Raw genomic sequence first — 18,070 nt, forward strand, 5'->3', positions numbered from 1 at the left:
AAACTCATACCATCAGGCTCTCAACATGATGAAGAGAGAAAACAAATCAGATCTAGGTTAGGCAAAAGTCTAAGGAACGACCGTGAACAGTGGTGGGCAACGAAAGCAAAAGAGATGGAAAAGGCGGCGACTATAGGGAACACAAGACAGCTCTACAGACTAATAAAAGAAACTGGAATTAATAAGTCAAGTGTAAGTGAGATTATATCGGAAAAAGACGATACTCTCATCTGCTCCCAGTCCAGACGTTTAAAACGGTGGGCGGAACATTTCAGAGAACAGTTCAACTGGCCTTCAGCTACTCTACAACTACCCTCCATTCCCAGACAGTGTGAATGGAACATTGAAATAGGTCCCACAACTCTAGCTGAAGTTCAAAAGGCTATAGTTAATCTGAAACGAGGAAGGGCAGCTGATCCAGATGGATTGGCTCCAGAAGTCTTTAAGGATGGTCGTCCAATTTTAGCGATTAGGTTGATTAATATTTTAGCTAAGATCTGGGAGTTAGACGTTATTCCATCTGACTGGTCGCAATCACTTATCGTCCCAATATATAAGAGAGGGTTAAAATCATCCTGTGACAACCATAGAGGGATTAGTTTAACTAATATAATATCTAAAATACTAGCCTCGATAATTATCAGACGCCTAACTAAGACTCGTGAACTGCAAACACGAGAGAATCAAGCTGGCTTCAGACCTGGTCGTGGATGCATCGACCACGTATTCACTATTCGTCAGGTTCTAGAACATGGGCATACTTATCGGCGTCCGACAATGGTGGTCTTTCTTGACTTAAAAGCAGCATTTGACTCGGTAGACCGCGAGATTCTGTGGCAGTGTCTGTCATTGAAAGGCGTACCTCAGAAGTACATAAACCTTGTGAAGGCTCTTTACTCGAACACTACTAGTTGAGTCAGAGCTTATGGCGAACTGTCATCTGCTTTTGCAACCTCAAGTGGTGTCCGTCAAGGTTGTCCACTTTCTCCATTTCTCAGCACGGATTCTAAAAGCTCGTTTGGCTTTTGCCAACTTACGTCACCTATGGCGAAGGCGAGATATCCGTCTATCAATAAAAGGACGAGTATACTGCGCGGCAGTCCGTTCTGTTTTAATTTACGGCAGCGAAACATGGCCTTTAAGAGTAGAAGATATTCGCAAGCTACTAGTATTTGACCACAGTCAGTCAGCTACAACGTAGGACCAGGCACATATGTGCATCGGTCCAGGTTGCCATACCGCATCAGCACAACAAGATGAACACCGGATTCACAGCAGTGGTTAGGTCAAAGGTGGTAATATATAAGAGAAAGATTGCATATAGAGATATAGCACAAGAAGAAAGAATTGGTTCGTAGAAGGAAAGATATGAAGTGATTTTAATCTCTTAGTTTAAGGGAAGACAGGGAGTGTATACACCGACGCCATTGTGACCGATTGTGAGCCATGTCACCAAGAGTCTCCAACCATTGGTTACGTCGTGGTAGTCGGTGTTCAGGCATACGTAACACGTGACCACAGATGCCTTAGAAATATTGCTGGCGTCTGCTTGGATCACCGGGTAAGTAATAGTGAGGTTAGACAGATAGAGGGTATTAGGGAATGATGGTAAATCAGTTGATGAGTTTGTTAATCTTCATCGACTGAGATGGTTGGGTCACGTGTTACGTATGCCCGAACACCGATTACCACGACGTGCAATGCTAACCGGTATTGGAAATGGTTGGAAGAAAGTTAGGGGCGGCCAAACCAAGAAGTGGCATCAGTGCTTGAAGACACTAACTTGTAGTCTGAGCCATGTTGGTAGATGCAGATTACTTGTTTGGGGTCCGCGTGACTATCGTAACCAATGGTTGGAGACTCTTGGTGACATGGCTCACAATCGGTCACAATGGCGTCGGTGTATACACTCCCTGTCTTCCCTTAAACTAAGAGATTAAAATCGCTTCATATCTTTCTTTCTACGAACTAATTCTTTCTTCCTGTACTATATCCTTATTGCAATCTTTCTTTTATATATTATCACCTCTGAATTGACTACTTTTATCAATCCAGTGTCCATATTGTTGTATTAATGAGGTATGACAACTTGGACTGATGCATATATGTGCCTGGTCCTACGTTGTAGCTGACTGACTGACTACTGGGCTCCAGGGTCCTGATGGAACAAATAGCATATGGACCAATTACTAGTCACCGGCTACCATGGAACTGCATCTCTACGTTACCCCACTGCCTTGTGGATCAGATCTTTAGGTCAAAGGCTCCGGATGTGGCTCCCTAAGAAAACCACCTGCTTCAGTCTGGACATCCGGGCAGTATAACAGCCTCACACAAATCAAATTGGATTTGTGTAGCACATATGTATCTGGTGCCCCCTTGTACCAATATCTATGTGCTCAAATAAATAAATAATAAATAAGTTGGTGAATTTATTACAAGTATCATAAAATAAGACACTAAACAATAAAATAATAATAATAATGAAATCACTAACCACTTGTGTTTGGGCCCATATAGATACTTGTTCTTTAGTCACTGAATTCGATATAGAAACAATAATTGGTCGTAAAGGATGCCAAACAACATCTAATAATGTTTCACCTTTTTGACCATGTAAAATTTTTACTAAAGTTCCACTAGCACGTTCCCATAAATAAATAGAATGTTGTTTCATTGAACCAGCGCAAATGTATTCACCATCACCAGAGAAACAACATTTTCTCCAATGACTCCTGTTTATATTTGTAATTATGTTTTTAGATTTAAAAAAATAATAAAACAACAGAAGAGATAGAGAAAGAAGTGAATCATGAAAGTTTTGTATGCACATCGGCAAAGTCCAAGTCGTTTAAGTATAGATAAAGTTTTTAATTGAGATCATGAACCGATTGATGTTAGACTACCTTTGGAAACCTGGAAGTACTGGACGGCCGTTTCGTCCTGTTGTGGGACTTCTCAGCAGTGCGCGTGTTAGACACTATCACCATTGGATGCCGGCTCAGTGGTCCAGTAGGTTAAACGTTCGCACGCGAGACCGAAGGTCCTGGGTTCGAATCCCGCGGGCGGGATCGTGGATGCGCACTGGTGAGGAGTCCCGCAATAGGACGAAACGGCCGTCCAGTGCTTCCAGGTTTCCAAAGGTGGTGGTGTAACATCAATCGGTTCATGATCTCAATCAAAAAATAATCTCCACAACCCCTATACTAGTAATAGATAAAGTTCCCTGAATATTATCTTGTTTTTTTTTTTTGATGAGTAAATAAATCTACATACAAGTGACCAATGATATTTGAATAGATACAAAGAATTCATAATATTAGTCCCTATCTTTGTCTAAATTTTAAGTTAATTATCATTTTTAACTTTCCGTCCCTCTCTGAATACACTTTCTCAAAAATCTATTTCCTATATCTAAACTTCTCGATATTGTCGTCTACCTCATGCCTTTATCACTTTATTAATTGCACCTTATTGTGCTAACGTAATGTCTGGGCAATCTGAACTGATACATACTCATACACACAGTACGACAGTGATAATGATTGATCGATGTAAGAGTATAGGCAAGAGTAAAACTGTAGAGGAAAAATCAATGAGCATAAAGCTGACTACATTGTTGTTATGAAATGATCATAATATGATGGGAAACATACAATGTTTACAATTAGATTATTATAGTTGAGATTATCTACAACAATCTCGATGTTTAATCATTTTGTTGCATTCAATGATCTGTCATTTTCCTGTTCATTTAGTACATGATTATTGTATATTAGGGTGTAATATTTACCAAAAATTTCGTTTCATACTTGAACTTTCATTATAATTGTGTTTCTCATAAAGCATATTTCCATGGGATGGACTACATTAGCATGGTTATAACACATAAAGTGCTGAGTTGAAAAGAAGGTATCCAGACACTAAAACCAGTTTCTTTGTATCAAACAAATTTCGGATTGAGACAAACAAAATAAGGCAAATTTTCATATTTTGCTACCTCCAATTTTATTTACCGGTTTACATGTACGTATCAAAGCAATTACATTGAAGGAACAGAAAGGAGGGTTCTTGTTTGCATTTCGGAGCACATTCCACAACTGAGAGTAAGAGGTTAACGTGTTTTGCAAAGTACAATTTTCCATCATTTGCTTGGTATCAGTCACATTGTTGATACTAAGAAACCGTTTAAAGTAATTAATACTTAAACAGCTTCGAAATGTTTTGAGTCTATCACTATTAAAAGGTTGAAAACGAACTAATGCACCTAAAATGACAGAGTCGTAAATCTAGCACAAGAATGAGAACTTATAATTTTTATCATCCTATTGAGTAATACCTTGTCTTACGCCCACAATTATTATTCCCTATCATTTTTGCGCTATGTTCCATCTACTCTGTTAATTTACTTGACTTTATATGTTATAATGTAACTCTTGGCACAAATTCCCATTTCTCTCGAAACCTGTATCAGTGTTTTTTTTTTCAGAATTTTTGTCTCGATTTTTCATACTAGTTAACGTAGAAATATCCTACATTTTTATATTTCTTGAATATTTATTCCCCTTATTGATCTCTCACCTAGGTTTCATGGTGTGTGAACGGCTTGTATTTATGCCAACAACATCATTGTCTGGTTTATAATACAGTTCTCGATTGTTCGTCGGCAATTATGTGTGTGTATGACGTAAATCAATCGAGTGCTCAGCTTAGCATTATGGTATTACCGTATATTCCTGTCGAAGACAAATCGTTTTTTATTTTTGCTGTTATAGAGTTAAGATTTTAAAGCTTAGTGTGAACCATCGACTAAGTACATACTTATTTATCGTACAGACGTACTCACTCCTAACTTGGAATCCTCAAAGCAAAAGGGAAAGAGGCAGACATCGAAAGAATGAATAGCACTTGGGAACTACTAGAAAGATCCTAGAACAAAGTTGGTTGGAGAATCCCGGTCGGTGTCCTATGCTTCATGAGGGGTAACAGGAGTAAGGTAACTACTCGGATTTTTAATGAATCACCAACATATTATTGTACATTTATACTTTTTTGTTGTTTTGACTCTACCCAGTGACCAAATTCTATTGATCACATAGTTCGTATCACTTATCTATTATTGTGTCATTAGATTCCTATTTTTCCGTTATATCAGCAAAAAATAACAATTTATCAACATTTCCATCCTGCAGTTGTGCGCGCCACTTCCGTCAGTCTGGATATTCCCGGATGTATATTACATTCGGACTGTATGGTCATATTATTCTACAGAGTCAAGTAGGCCGAAAAAAGTAATACTATTAGGAAGAATGCAATACTGAAAAGTCCCAAACGAGGTATTCAAGTTATTATCCAATTAATGTTAGTCCACCAAAAACTAATTTCAAAATTCAACCAGTCTTTATAAAGTCCCTTTCTTAAAAAGAACATGACATTATCCACTACTCAATGACTAATCAATTGCAAATATTTCAGTCCTAGTGGTCAGTCGGACCCAAACAATTTAGTTTATTTTAACACATAGATATTGGTACAAGGAGGCACCAAATACAGATGCGCCACACAAATCTCATTTGATGTGTGAGGGCTGTGATACTGCCCGGGTGCCAAAATCGAAGCAGGAAACAATTTAGTAGTGATATTGAAGACTGTAAAGCAAAGTGATGCTGATTTTAACACACTAAGGAGCACCAGTTCGCTCAATATTAAGGGCACGAAACCTACATCAGGCAAGGTTTTCTGCCGCTACGTCCAACCACCTAACATTTCGATAGAGTACATGTGATGCTGTCACTTAGCTAAGTGGCCATAATCCAACTTGATCGATAGAATTCGATCGAAAGACATGACATATGCTAATACTTAGTGATCAATCAGTTACAACTGATATTGACGATAATGGAAAAAAATACGTTTTAAATTTGTTACAAAACAATTACCCAGTTACAAGATCCTTCAATTTTTTTATCGGCTCCGGATCCGTAACATTTGCGTTTAATGCATCTTCACAGTTATACACTCGAATAACTCGATCAGCACAATTAAGTAGGAAATATCTAAAATTTTATACAAAACACAGACATTTATAAAAATCATAAATTCATGAAATGAAAAAGACTTGGAGTTTCTTATGACATTGCACTTTTAAGGCTAGATATCTTAGTTAGGTCTAGTTTAGAGAACACAAACTTACACAAATTATTATTTATAATGTATACTTGATCTGACAATCATAGAATACTACTAACGTTGAATACTGTAAAGAAATAACGTAGACAAATTTCTATTGTCGTCATTAGTCAAAACCAATCGACAAGAGAAAAGTAAAATCTTGAGGACAAGATTTACTAGACCTCTTCAAAAAGACTGGTTAGATATACAGTAACCAAATTCGAATATATTTACAATGCTCTTGCGACTAGTACGATAGAATAACTAACAGAAACATCAATAAACCTTTAAAAAAGGAAAGAACGTCATTCAGAGACAGACAGCGTGGGGATTTGAGAGGGAGAATGTTAATTTTATCTTCAGTCGATCAGTAACAACGTAGAACTTCGTATGTACGTACATCAGTTCGAGTTGCCATACCACATTACCACACAGATACAATTGTCGATTCAAATCCCATCGTGGTAGAGGTAATAAGAGTATAAGCAGTAATTGGAAAGATTAAGGTTTGGAGATGTTATTCAACGAGTATAATCTAGTGAAATAAATTTGGAAAGAGAAAAGAAAGGGACATGAGGAATTTGGGAGAACACAAAGAGTGTATGCACCTGCGCCATTGCAAACGATTTTGAGCCATGTTATTCAAGGTCTCTAACCATCGGTTGATATCATCTCGCGGATCCCAATCAGGTATTCTACATCTACCAACATGACTCAGTCCACTTATCAGTGACTTCATGGATTCGTGCCACGTTCTGGTCTGGTCGCCCCTAGCTTTCTTCCAATCTACTCCTATACCATAAAACATCGCTCATCGGAGCAGTCGGTCGTTGGGCATACGTAACACGTGTCCAAGCCATCTCAACTGATGAAGTTTCACTACTTCATCAATTGATTTGCCATCCTTACCTAGTACCCGTTTCCTAACAACTGTATTATTTGAGAGGGAGAATGTTGATTTTATCTTATGATTAATAAATTAAGAAGTGTGAGAATGATGAGCTCTGTACTTGTTACGATTTCTTTTATTACGACCCAACTACTCTTGTTACTTGGTATTTATTGGACACGGATTCACTCAACAATTCTCCAAATCAAAACGCGGTTGAACAGGAACGTAATTATATTCCAAATAACAATGGTGGATGGAAGTAGGAGTCACAATAAGAAAAACGTTAATACATTTAGAAAATTCACATAAGAAGATTATAAAGTCTTCTCCAAGTCTCTACTAGCTCTAACTGGTTAAGAAATTGTCAGTCGACCTGCCTCAACACAATCTCGCACGGAACATGTCTTAATTTAATTTATATCCCGCTAACAGCACTTATGATACAAAGATCGGAAGCTAATTATAAACCATTTGTGCTAACTTAGTACAAGCTAAGGATATTCAACATTTTGACTATCCTTAAAACACATATAGTACAAATAAGAAGATTGTTTTTTCGTTAGTTTGTTTTTATTGTCTCTACATACGGCTATTTAAATGCAGGACTTGGTAATAACAACGGACAAAATAGTCATTAAGTGGCTCACTAGTGTTCAATAATTCGTAGATTGATGTCCGTTTGTGGTGAAAATTACCTTCAAAATCAAATAAATAATTAAAAATATAAGTACATTAAAGCGAAAAGCATACTAGCCAACAATTAAAGAAAGCAGTTTGAGACTAGTATTTTTCGATTCATCATAAATCCATGGTTGGGGTTCTAGAGATGGCGCGACTTATTAGCTTGAGAAGTTATCATGGATAGGTTAAAATAGAAACCAGTAAAGATTCCAATATAGTTATCTTTTACAGTTTATATAAAATTGACAGGAATCTCCTTAACTTAATAAAGTCTTTCTTGATTGTAGTATTAACTTAAGTATATCTCTTATCATACACTACATGTTCATTTATTATTTTGTAATTTTACTCCCATTCTCACTTTGATTTCTTCGCTATGTTATCTTTGTATATTATGTAATATACACTTTTTTCTTGTACTCATTTGTACCAGAATTTAAGTGCATCAAGTAAATAAATACGTTAACTGTAATACACATACAAAAAAAAGAATTTGAACTTACTCCCCACGTCTAGCGAATTCTATCGATTTAATGGCAGCATTCGCTGCTGACGTTGATTTAAATGAGCTGATCAACTGGAAATCTTTCGTTTCATATATACAAACCTATATGTAGGAAGTGAATGGATTTTTACAATTCAATATTAAATACATTTAAAAAGCTTTTGAACTTAAAGATAGAGAAAATAAAATTATCACTACTATTAAATTACTTAACAATTGAATGACTAACAAATTTTGGACAATCTTTTAAATCAAGATATTACTGTTTATTAAGATCACAAAACCCTCAAATACCGAGGGTGAGGAGAGTCGGATCCCTCTCAAAATGCTCTCACATGGTTACACGTATTCGGCCACTGTCAAAAAAGTCCGATTCACTGCATTCATGTGCCACGGGTGTTGGTTACAAAATTGAGAGGACGGAAAGCGAATGTCCGGCGCTTTAACCGGGTTGGTGGATATGGACGATCCACATAGGGGGTTGGAAAACCCTGATTCCAAACCAATGGTCTACATGGGTTCCAGGATCCTGAGAGAACAAATGGCGTGTGAACCTATTTTTGGTCATCGGCCACCATGGGACTGCATCTTCTGACGTTGTTCCACTACCTTGTGGATCAGACCTTTAGGTCGAAGGCTCCGGGTGTGGCTCCTAAGAAAACCACCTGCTTCGGTCTCGGCATCCGGGCACTACCATAATCCGCACACAAATTAATTGAATTGAGTAGCGCATATGTATTCGGTGTCCTTTATGTGTTCAAAAAAATAATAAATAAAAGGATCACGAAATGATATTTGTCTATGGAGTTCGCAACTGTTGATCTAAGTCATGTAAAAAAACTATCAGACTGAATGAATGAAGTCTACGAAACAACTGAGAATAACAGTCGACAACTTAATGCTGAAAAAAAGGTGGTTACAGTACGGTTGAGAAAACACATAAAACATAACTGGATTAGAACCATATACTGTTACATAGTTATTTTGTGTAATTCTCTAATTATTTATAGGTATATTTAATCAATTTTGAATCCTATATTTTGTATACATACATGGCTAGTGATTCTACTTACCTTTTCTTACCGAAATAAATGGAGAATGCTTTATTACAAATAAATGATCATTCAGTTAGCTAAACTGCAACTGACAAACAAACTTTCAATGTCACATTATTAAGTTTTGTATTTGTCTGTTATCTGAATTAAAGGTATGCATTAGTTAACACTTGATTAGATTTGTTATGTGATCTAAATCTAGATCGGCCAAACAGTTAATGTTCTTAATTCTAAAATCACACAGTAATGTGTAAACTAAGTACAGTATACATAAAAAAGTAGTGAAGTTCAGTTAGTTATAGTGGACATAGCATGGTGCATATATGCATCAACTCGAGTTCCCATACTACATCACGAGGAGAAATTAGAGAGATAAATAGCAAGAGTCAACATAATAGTAGTACCAATTATGGTATAAAAAAAATTAAATATCAGAAAATAACGTTCGAAAAGAATAGATAGAAAGTACGATGAAACATTAAAGCTCAAGAATTAGTGCAAGACAAAGGTTGAATGGATCTGTATTGCTGTGAATGACTTTTAACAATACCACCCATCTTCAGTCATTGATCGTAGTTGTTGCGTGAACCCCAACCAGGTAGCCTGCATCTACAAGCATGACTCAGTCCAACGGCCAATGACTTCATAAAGTGATGCCATGTCCTGGTATCACGAGCGCTTACTTTCCTCTAGACTGTTCCTATTCCGATTAACATTTTGCGTCAATATAGGTGGTTTGGGCAGAAATAACACATATTCAAGCTGTCACAGTCGATAAATATTCACAACCTTATCAGTTGATTTGCTACATTTTCCTAGTGTCGTACGATTAATCCCAGTAATACGCAATCGGTTATTCCACAATACGTAAGAAATGCTTCAAAGACACATGGCCGAATTGACGTCCATATTTATCTATCTATTTGATTCCTTAGCGTAATAGACGGAAACGTCAGAATTTTCTGGTGTCATAACCCTATTGAAACTCAGGTTTCACTTAGTTTTGTAGTCGTTTATTAATAAGTTTGTTAGGAATAACACTTAAACAACCAAAACAATTAAAGAATTATACATTAGTACATCAACATAAGTGATCACAGTTTGAACAGCAAGGTATTACGAAGATCTATAAATTACAAAAAACAAATATGTATTAAATACCAGAAAACAACTTCGAAAACGGAGATAAGACAGCGTTTCTATAGTCAAGTTACATAAAAATTTTCTAAAGAAATATTCTAACCCCTGGGTATTCTATGAACTAGCTGTCTAGTGAAAATTCTGTTGGGGTAGTTTTGAAAAATAATTATAGATTCGTACCTCAGCAGAAAAACCCTGAACAAACTCTTCAACAAATTAAGAGTTCCAACGTCATTGATAGAATATCTATTAAAACGAACTGTCGACTTATTAAATATCCGAAATTCGAGCATTTGAGAAGATAATGAGGAAAAATGATAAGTATTCATGAAATGAACAAAAAATATTGTTTCACTTACTTTGCCTTTTGAGTTCCCAGTATAAATATAACGACCACGACGATCATATGATGCAACAATACTAAGGTCATTCTAAAAAATAAACGTTACATTAAGCGCTGAGCTATACCAACTGTATAACGATCAACGATATTGCCAGATTTCTTCGTTATCACTGCTATTATTCCTATTACGTTTGCTATTCAGCTTGTTGTTTTCTCGTCATGCTTATGTGATGTGACGAATTGAGCCAAAGTATATCTGTGCCAGACCTTCCCAAAACTTTGATAACCTATTGGTCCAAGGATGGATACCTTGTGGTTGGACGAAGGCGAAAATCAACAGTTAACAACCCTCTGCGCTTAGCTTAGAAACAAGAGAACCAGTAGTTACAGTGATGTAATTATGAGGAGGATATGTGAATAGCTGTTCAAAAAATGACATTGATGTTAACTCTGATTTTTGGACCAAATACTCTGTTCACAATACAGCAGTAACATAAGTTGGAAACCAGAAATGCATCTAAGCTTCGCGAAGCGTTTTTGAGGGTTAGTGATATTACTCACCTTCTCAAATCAAAGTAGAAGGGAAGCGATTCTAACTTATAACCTAATGATTGAGAAGTAAATGCTCTAACCAACAGCCTGAAAATCTTCTAGATGGTACTGAGAATTATGAAGGGAATAAATTGACGTACTTTGATTGAAACAACTCCCAAAACTTTCCGAGAAATTATTTTAATTAATCATCCTCCCAAGAACTTTCTAGATGAGTGCGCTAACAAAGATCATAGTTGAGGAAGGTTATGAATCATATAAATCAAAAACGTAATTTCAGTAAGCTTAACTCCAAAAGGGGTTTATAGAACATAAACTTAGGTACAAGTGTATGGAAGCTCGGAATGTGACACATTTTTCTCGGGATGTATTGATTATAACTGAATGGTACAAAAAATATTGCAAATAATGATATCGTGAAATCGAAAGGAGAAGGGGTATATAATTTATGAATGAATGAAAAGCGATTAACGAAAAAAAAAACCAAAACTGCAGTTAAAATATCTTTCAATCTAATGAACATAACTCGCTTTTACGAAGAATGTAGGAAAAACTAAGGTAGATATGTTACTGAGTTACATTTTGAGTCATATCTAGTGTCTTAATATACTGAGTTACACGACCTCATGAGCACCAATACAGGAGTCTTGATGGACTAACAGATACCAGTCCTGTACACTTATCTTTCATATCACGGTGCCAAGTAGTAAAAAGACAACCTTTACTATTTTCACCTAGTTCCAGCTTTGAAAAATAATGGGCAGTGTGGAAGGTCCCGGGGAGACATAAGGACAGTGGTGTTATTCCTCGTTGAGTTAAATTTACTGTTTCGGTTGTAAATTACGCATTAAAACTACTGTTTCCACTTTAATTCACTTTAGTTCAGTTGAAGTGATATTGTCCCGACCGTTGTTGCTACCTTGACGTGGTGGTCAGGCTTGCCTATCGTGATGAAGCAACCGAGCTATACTGGCTGCAACAACCGTTCCTCAAGGTTCTACCATGTCAGACAGGTCAGTTGAAGAGCGGTAAGACTAAAAGCAACAAATCCAAGATCCGAAGGCGAAGTTGTACTGCTGACTGTACAGAGGTGTGACAGCAGTAAAGTGTTTCCTTCAGACAACCAGCATGACAGCGATGCTGACTTCCCACAAGGAGGGGTGGGGTAAGAAAAGGTCGACCCTAAAAATGCACACCTCGCCTTATCCCACAGATATCCGTCTCCGGCGGTAAGGTCTCAACAAGTACGGAGCTAACACACAAATCACCCATAAAAAGGTCGTGTGTGACCGACCTCGAGCAGTTGTCCCTTGGGCACTGCGGTCACGCTCTCAGGTCACTAAGACCACCTCTAATCAAATTTCCTTTTCAGGTACCTCCAGAAGAACCCTTCCTCGGTGTGGGCAACCGGGAAGTGATAACCGCCCTCATACCTCTAACAGCACTCAAGACCACTGTTTTCATAATCAACCTCCGTCTTCAATTCCTATTATTCCTCCTACATCGACTTTCAACTCTAAATCTCCTCTTTCGGCTTCCTCCTCAAGTGTCACCATAGCCAACGATTCTAGTGCTCAAAACTCTGTCCCAGGTCTACTGAAACCTCGCTCCAAACTACACATTGGTGCCTTCAACGTACGCACCTTATGTCAAATCGGTCAACAGGCTTCCTTGGCTAAAACCCTAGAGTCTCTTTCCATTAATGTATGCTGTGTCTCCGAAACACGCATACAGGATCCCATTGTGGTCATTCACTTGACCTCACCTCGGCAAAATGAAGAGCCAATGAATACATCCTCCGTGTATCTATTCACCCAACGACCAGTTTTCATGGACTGGCAGGTGTGGGCATAACACTAAGCATGAGGGTGGAACAAGCACTGTTAGAGTGGATCCCTGTTAACAGTCGTTTATATGCTGTTCGACTAAACGGCTACGTAAGAACTCGGAAGGATAGGGACACACGTCGTTGCCCTTTTGTCGTTTCTGCCTACGCTCCCACCGACTACAGCTCGGATGATGTGAAGGATGGATTTTACAGAAAGCTTTCTGAACTTCTTCAGAAAGCTAAACGTTCAGACATAGTACTCGTAGCAGGTGACTTTAATGCCTAAATAGGTAGTTTAAACCAAACAGAAAGGCATTTAGGTGGGTATTTTAGTATTCCGGCACAACGAACAGACAATGGTGATCGTCTGCTGCAACTGTGCTCAGACAATCGTTTATTTTTAGCAAACACAAATATTAAGCATAAGGAGAGATATAGTCTAACATGGCGACCCCCTACACCAAACCAACGATGGACTCAAATAGACTATATTGCCATCAGTCATAGTTCCAGAGGGTCGGTAGAAGATTGTCGCTCATTCTGGAGTACCTGCTTGGACTCCGACCACGCCCTAATACGGGCACGCATCTGCTTGCGCCTCACTGGACGCAAAAAAGCCACACTAAAAAGACCCATTAGAACTGAATTGAGTAGCGAGAAAACCAAAAGTAGGTTCCAAGAACAACTGAGGTCACAATTAGGTAGTTCTGAAGACGAGGCTGACCCAGATGTTGCTTGGAAAGACATACAAACAGCTGTGAAAACAACAGTGACATCTATCAGTGATCTAAACCACAGGGTTACAAAGAACCAGTGGATTTCCTCAAGGTCTATCACACTGATGGATTCTCGCAAACTCGTCCCATCAGGCTCTGAACACGATGATGAGAGAAAACAAATCAGATCTAGGTTAGGCAAAAGTCTAAGGAACGACCGTGAACAGTGGTGGGCAACGAAAGCAAAAGAGATGGAAAAGGCGGCGACTATAGGGAACACAAGACAGCTCTACAGACTAATAAAAGAAACTGGAATTAATAAATCAAGTGTAAGTGAGATTATATCGGAAAAAGACGATACTCTCATCTGCTCCCAGTCCAGACGTTTAGAACGGTGGGCGGAACATTTCAGAGAACAGTTCAACTGGCCTTCAGCTACTCTACAACTACCCTCCATTCCCAGACAGTGTGAATGGAACATTGAAGTAGGTCCCACAACTCCAGCTGAAGTTCAAAAGGCTATAGTTAATCTGAAACGAGGAAGGGCAGCTGATCCAGATGGATTGGCTCCAGAGGTCTTTAAGGATGGTCGTCCAATTTTAGCGATTAGGTTGATTAATATTTTAGCTAAGATCTGGGAGTTAGACGTTATTCCATCTGACTGGTCGCAATCACTTATCGTCCCAATATATAAGAGAGGGTTAAAATCATCCTGTGACAACCATAGAGGGATTAGTTTAACTAATTTAGTATCTAAAATACTAGCCTCGATAATTATCAGACGCCTAACTAAGACTCGTAAACTGCAAACACGAGAGAATCAAGCTGGCTTCAGACCTGGTCGTGGCTGCATCGACCACATATTCACCATTCGTCAGGTTCTAGAACACATGCACACTTATCGGCGTCCGACAATGGTAGTCTTTCTTGACTTAAAAGCAGCATTTGACTCGGTAGACCGCGAGATTCTGTGGCAGTGTCTGTCATTGAAAGGCGTGCCTCAGAAGTACATAAACCTTGTGAAGGCTCTTTACTCGGACACTACTAGTTGTGTCAGAGCTTATGGAGAACTGTCATCTGCTTTTGCAACCTCAAGTGGTGTCCGTCAAGGCTGTCCACTTTCTCCATTTTTGTTTGACTTCATCATAGACCTATTGATGGAAATAACATTCTCGTCGACTGAATTCTCGGGTATTGATCTCCTTCCAGGTCACTTATCGACTTAGAATACGCAGATGACACAGTCCTGTTTGGTGAAGACGCTGACAAAATGCAGAGTCTTTTGGTAGCACTAAGCAACAACGCCAGAATGTTTGGAATGCGCTTCTCTCCCTCTAAATGCAAGTTGTTGCTTCAGGACTGGCCTGCGCCAACACCTAAACTAAGGATAGGGAGTGAAGTAGTCGAACGCGATGACAACTTCACTTATCTTGGAAGTCTGATCAGCCCTAATGGGCTGGTGTCTGACGAAATCTCAGCACGGATTCGAAAATCTCGTTTGGCTTTTGCCAACTTACGTTACCTATGGCGAAGGCGAGATATCCGTCTATCAATAAAAGGACGAGTATACTGCGCGGCAGTCCGTTCTGTTTTAATTTACGGCAGCGAAACATGGCCTTTAAGAGTAGAAGATATTCGCAAGCTACTAGTATTTGACCACAGTCAGTCAGCTACAACGTAGGACCAGGCACATATGTGCATCGGTCCAGGTTGCCATACCGCATCAGCACAACAAGATGAACACCGGATTCACAGCAGTGGTTAGGTCAAAGGTGGTAATATATAAGAGAAAGATTGCATATAGAGATATAGCACAAGAAGAAAGAATTGGTTCGTAGAAGGAAAGATATGAAGTGATTTTAATCTCTTAGTTTAAGGGAAGACAGGGAGTGTATACACCGACGCCATTGTGATCGATTGTGAGCCATGTCACCAAGAGTCTCCAACCATTGGTTACGTCGTGGTAGTCGGTGTTCAGGCATACGTAACACGTGACCACAGATGCCTTAGAAATATTGCTGGCGTCTGCTTGGATCACCGGGTAAGTAATAGTGAGGTTAGACAGATAGAGGGTATTAGGGAATGATGGTAAATCAGTTGATGAGTTTGTTAATCTTCATCGACTGAGATGGTTGGGTCACGTGTTACGTATGCCCGAACACCGATTACCACGACGTGCAATGCTAACCGGTATTGGAAATGGTTGGAAGAAAGTTAGGGGCGGCCAAACCAAGAAGTGGCATCAGTGCTTGAAGACACTAACTTGTAGTCTGAGCCATGTTGGTAGATGCAGACTACTTGTTTGGGGTCCGCGTGACTATCGTAACCAATGGTTGGAGACTCTTGGTGACATGGCTCACAATCGGTCACAATGGCGTCGGTGTATACACTCCCTGTCTTCCCTTAAACTAAGAGATTAAAATCGCTTCATATCTTTCTTTCTACGAACTAATTCTTTCTTCCTGTACTATATCCTTATTGCAATCTTTCTTTTATATATTATCACCTCTGAATTGACTACTTTTATCAATCCAGTGTCCATATTGTTGTATTAATGAGGTATGACAACTTGGACTGATGAATATATGTGCCTGGTCCTACGTTGTAGCTGACTGAAAGTGATATCGTACTTGTGTGTATTGACTTTACTTTTGAGTATTTATTGCATCAAAGCATACCAGATCGACTCTGACTTGATTTATTCGGTTAAATTTTGAAATATTTTTACATATCCACTTTTGTGTTGCCATTTTTACTTGATTTTTATGATGGTCGGCTCTGCTCACAAACGTGGGCAGCTATATTGCTTATTTCATGTGAAAGAAGGAATGCAATGTGATGAGTGTAAGAAGTGGTTCTATAAGACGTGTACCCGCTTAAATCCCACTGCCTATAAAAGGTGCTCAAAGCTCAACTCCCATTGGCTTTGCATGTTTTGTTGTTAGAGCAAAACATTACTCATATAAGAGGCAATTAGCCTTCTGGTGTTGGCTAATGACAGCCGTACTTGTCCGAAACGATTGTTTTCGTACGTTAAATGGAGATTAAAACGTAGTGGTGGTATTTCCCCATTGCTGTTACACGAAAATTCAGATTTACTAGCTCAATCAAATCTGGGAAAAGCTGAAACTTCATCAAACCATTTTTGCGAGATCTACTCTACGTACATTGCTAAAAACACGTGTCCTAGTCACACCGAAATACCGGTGATTGGATCTGTATATGTGACTGAGGAAACTGTTCTTCCATTGATCACTAACGTCAAACCTTGTAAGATACTGGACCCTGATGGGTTACGTCCACGACTACTGTCATCTCTTGCGGATATTATTTCAAGACCACGCGGTTTGGGCACCCGGGCAGTGTCACAGCCCATACACAATTAATGAACTGAACTGTCTATGATCATGGAAACTAATTCTCTTGCTTCGACGAACATTCAAATGATTCAAATATTATTATTGCTATTATTATCGCTATTATTATTATTATTATTATTATTATTATTATTATTATTATTATTATTATTATTATTATTTACTACATCATTATTCACCCTCTTTTATTCCTACTCTGTCTATACTTATTTTTTCCGACTTATACAGCAGCTCGTCTGTGGCGAAAATTCGACTCTATCTAAACGTTCTCGAGTCACTGTCCGGTTGAAAATTGTATGTTACCATCGAATACGAGGACTGAAGCAGTTTTTCTGAAACCACGTGCACCATTCAAACTGGCTGTCTTCAACGTTCGCACATTTATGCAGGTCGGACAACAGATAGGGCTGGCTATGTCTTTAGAAAGTCTTAATATTGATGTTTGTTGTCTATCCGAGACCCGTATTCAGGACTCTGGCGAAGTACTACAAATTCGATCTCCATCTGTCGCTTCGAAAAGCTTGTTTTACGTGCGCTTATCCGGGGACCCTGTGGCATCTTCGTCTGGTCTTGCTGGCGTTGGTGTCGCACTAAGCGCTAGAGCTGAGGCAGCACTAATCGACTGGATCCCCATTAACAGTCGGTTATGTACTGTTAGATTAGAGAGTTCCATCAAAGTGAGAAGAAATCGGCGTGAGAAACGATGTCTTTTCGTCATCTCCGCCTATTCCCCGACAGATTGCAGCCCGGATGCAATCAAGGATGAGTTTTACCACCAGTTATCTGTTCTTCTCCAGAAAGTGCGTTCGA

At 38.7% G+C, this 18,070-nt stretch overlaps 1 protein-coding gene across 1 annotated transcript in view; it reads right to left on the reverse strand.

Annotated features, from left to right (window-relative positions):
• Positions 1-15,999, reverse strand: part of RBBP5 (Retinoblastoma-binding protein 5) — a 29,420-nt gene extending 13,421 nt beyond the window's left edge. The window contains exons 1-2 of the mRNA XM_051215445.1: positions 8,248-15,999; positions 2,498-6,056 (exon numbers count right to left, since the gene is read on the reverse strand). Coding sequence (XP_051065949.1) covers positions 2,498-2,833 — 336 coding nt within the window. The 5' untranslated portion in view covers positions 2,834-6,056; positions 8,248-15,999. The remainder of the gene's footprint in view (positions 1-2,497; positions 6,057-8,247) is intronic.
• Positions 16,000-18,070: the final 2,071 nt, after the last annotated feature.

The sequence above is a fragment of the Schistosoma haematobium genome, chromosome 4, assembly GCF_000699445.3.
Source record: "Schistosoma haematobium chromosome 4, whole genome shotgun sequence".
Classification (NCBI taxonomy): domain Eukaryota; kingdom Metazoa; phylum Platyhelminthes; class Trematoda; order Strigeidida; family Schistosomatidae; genus Schistosoma; species Schistosoma haematobium.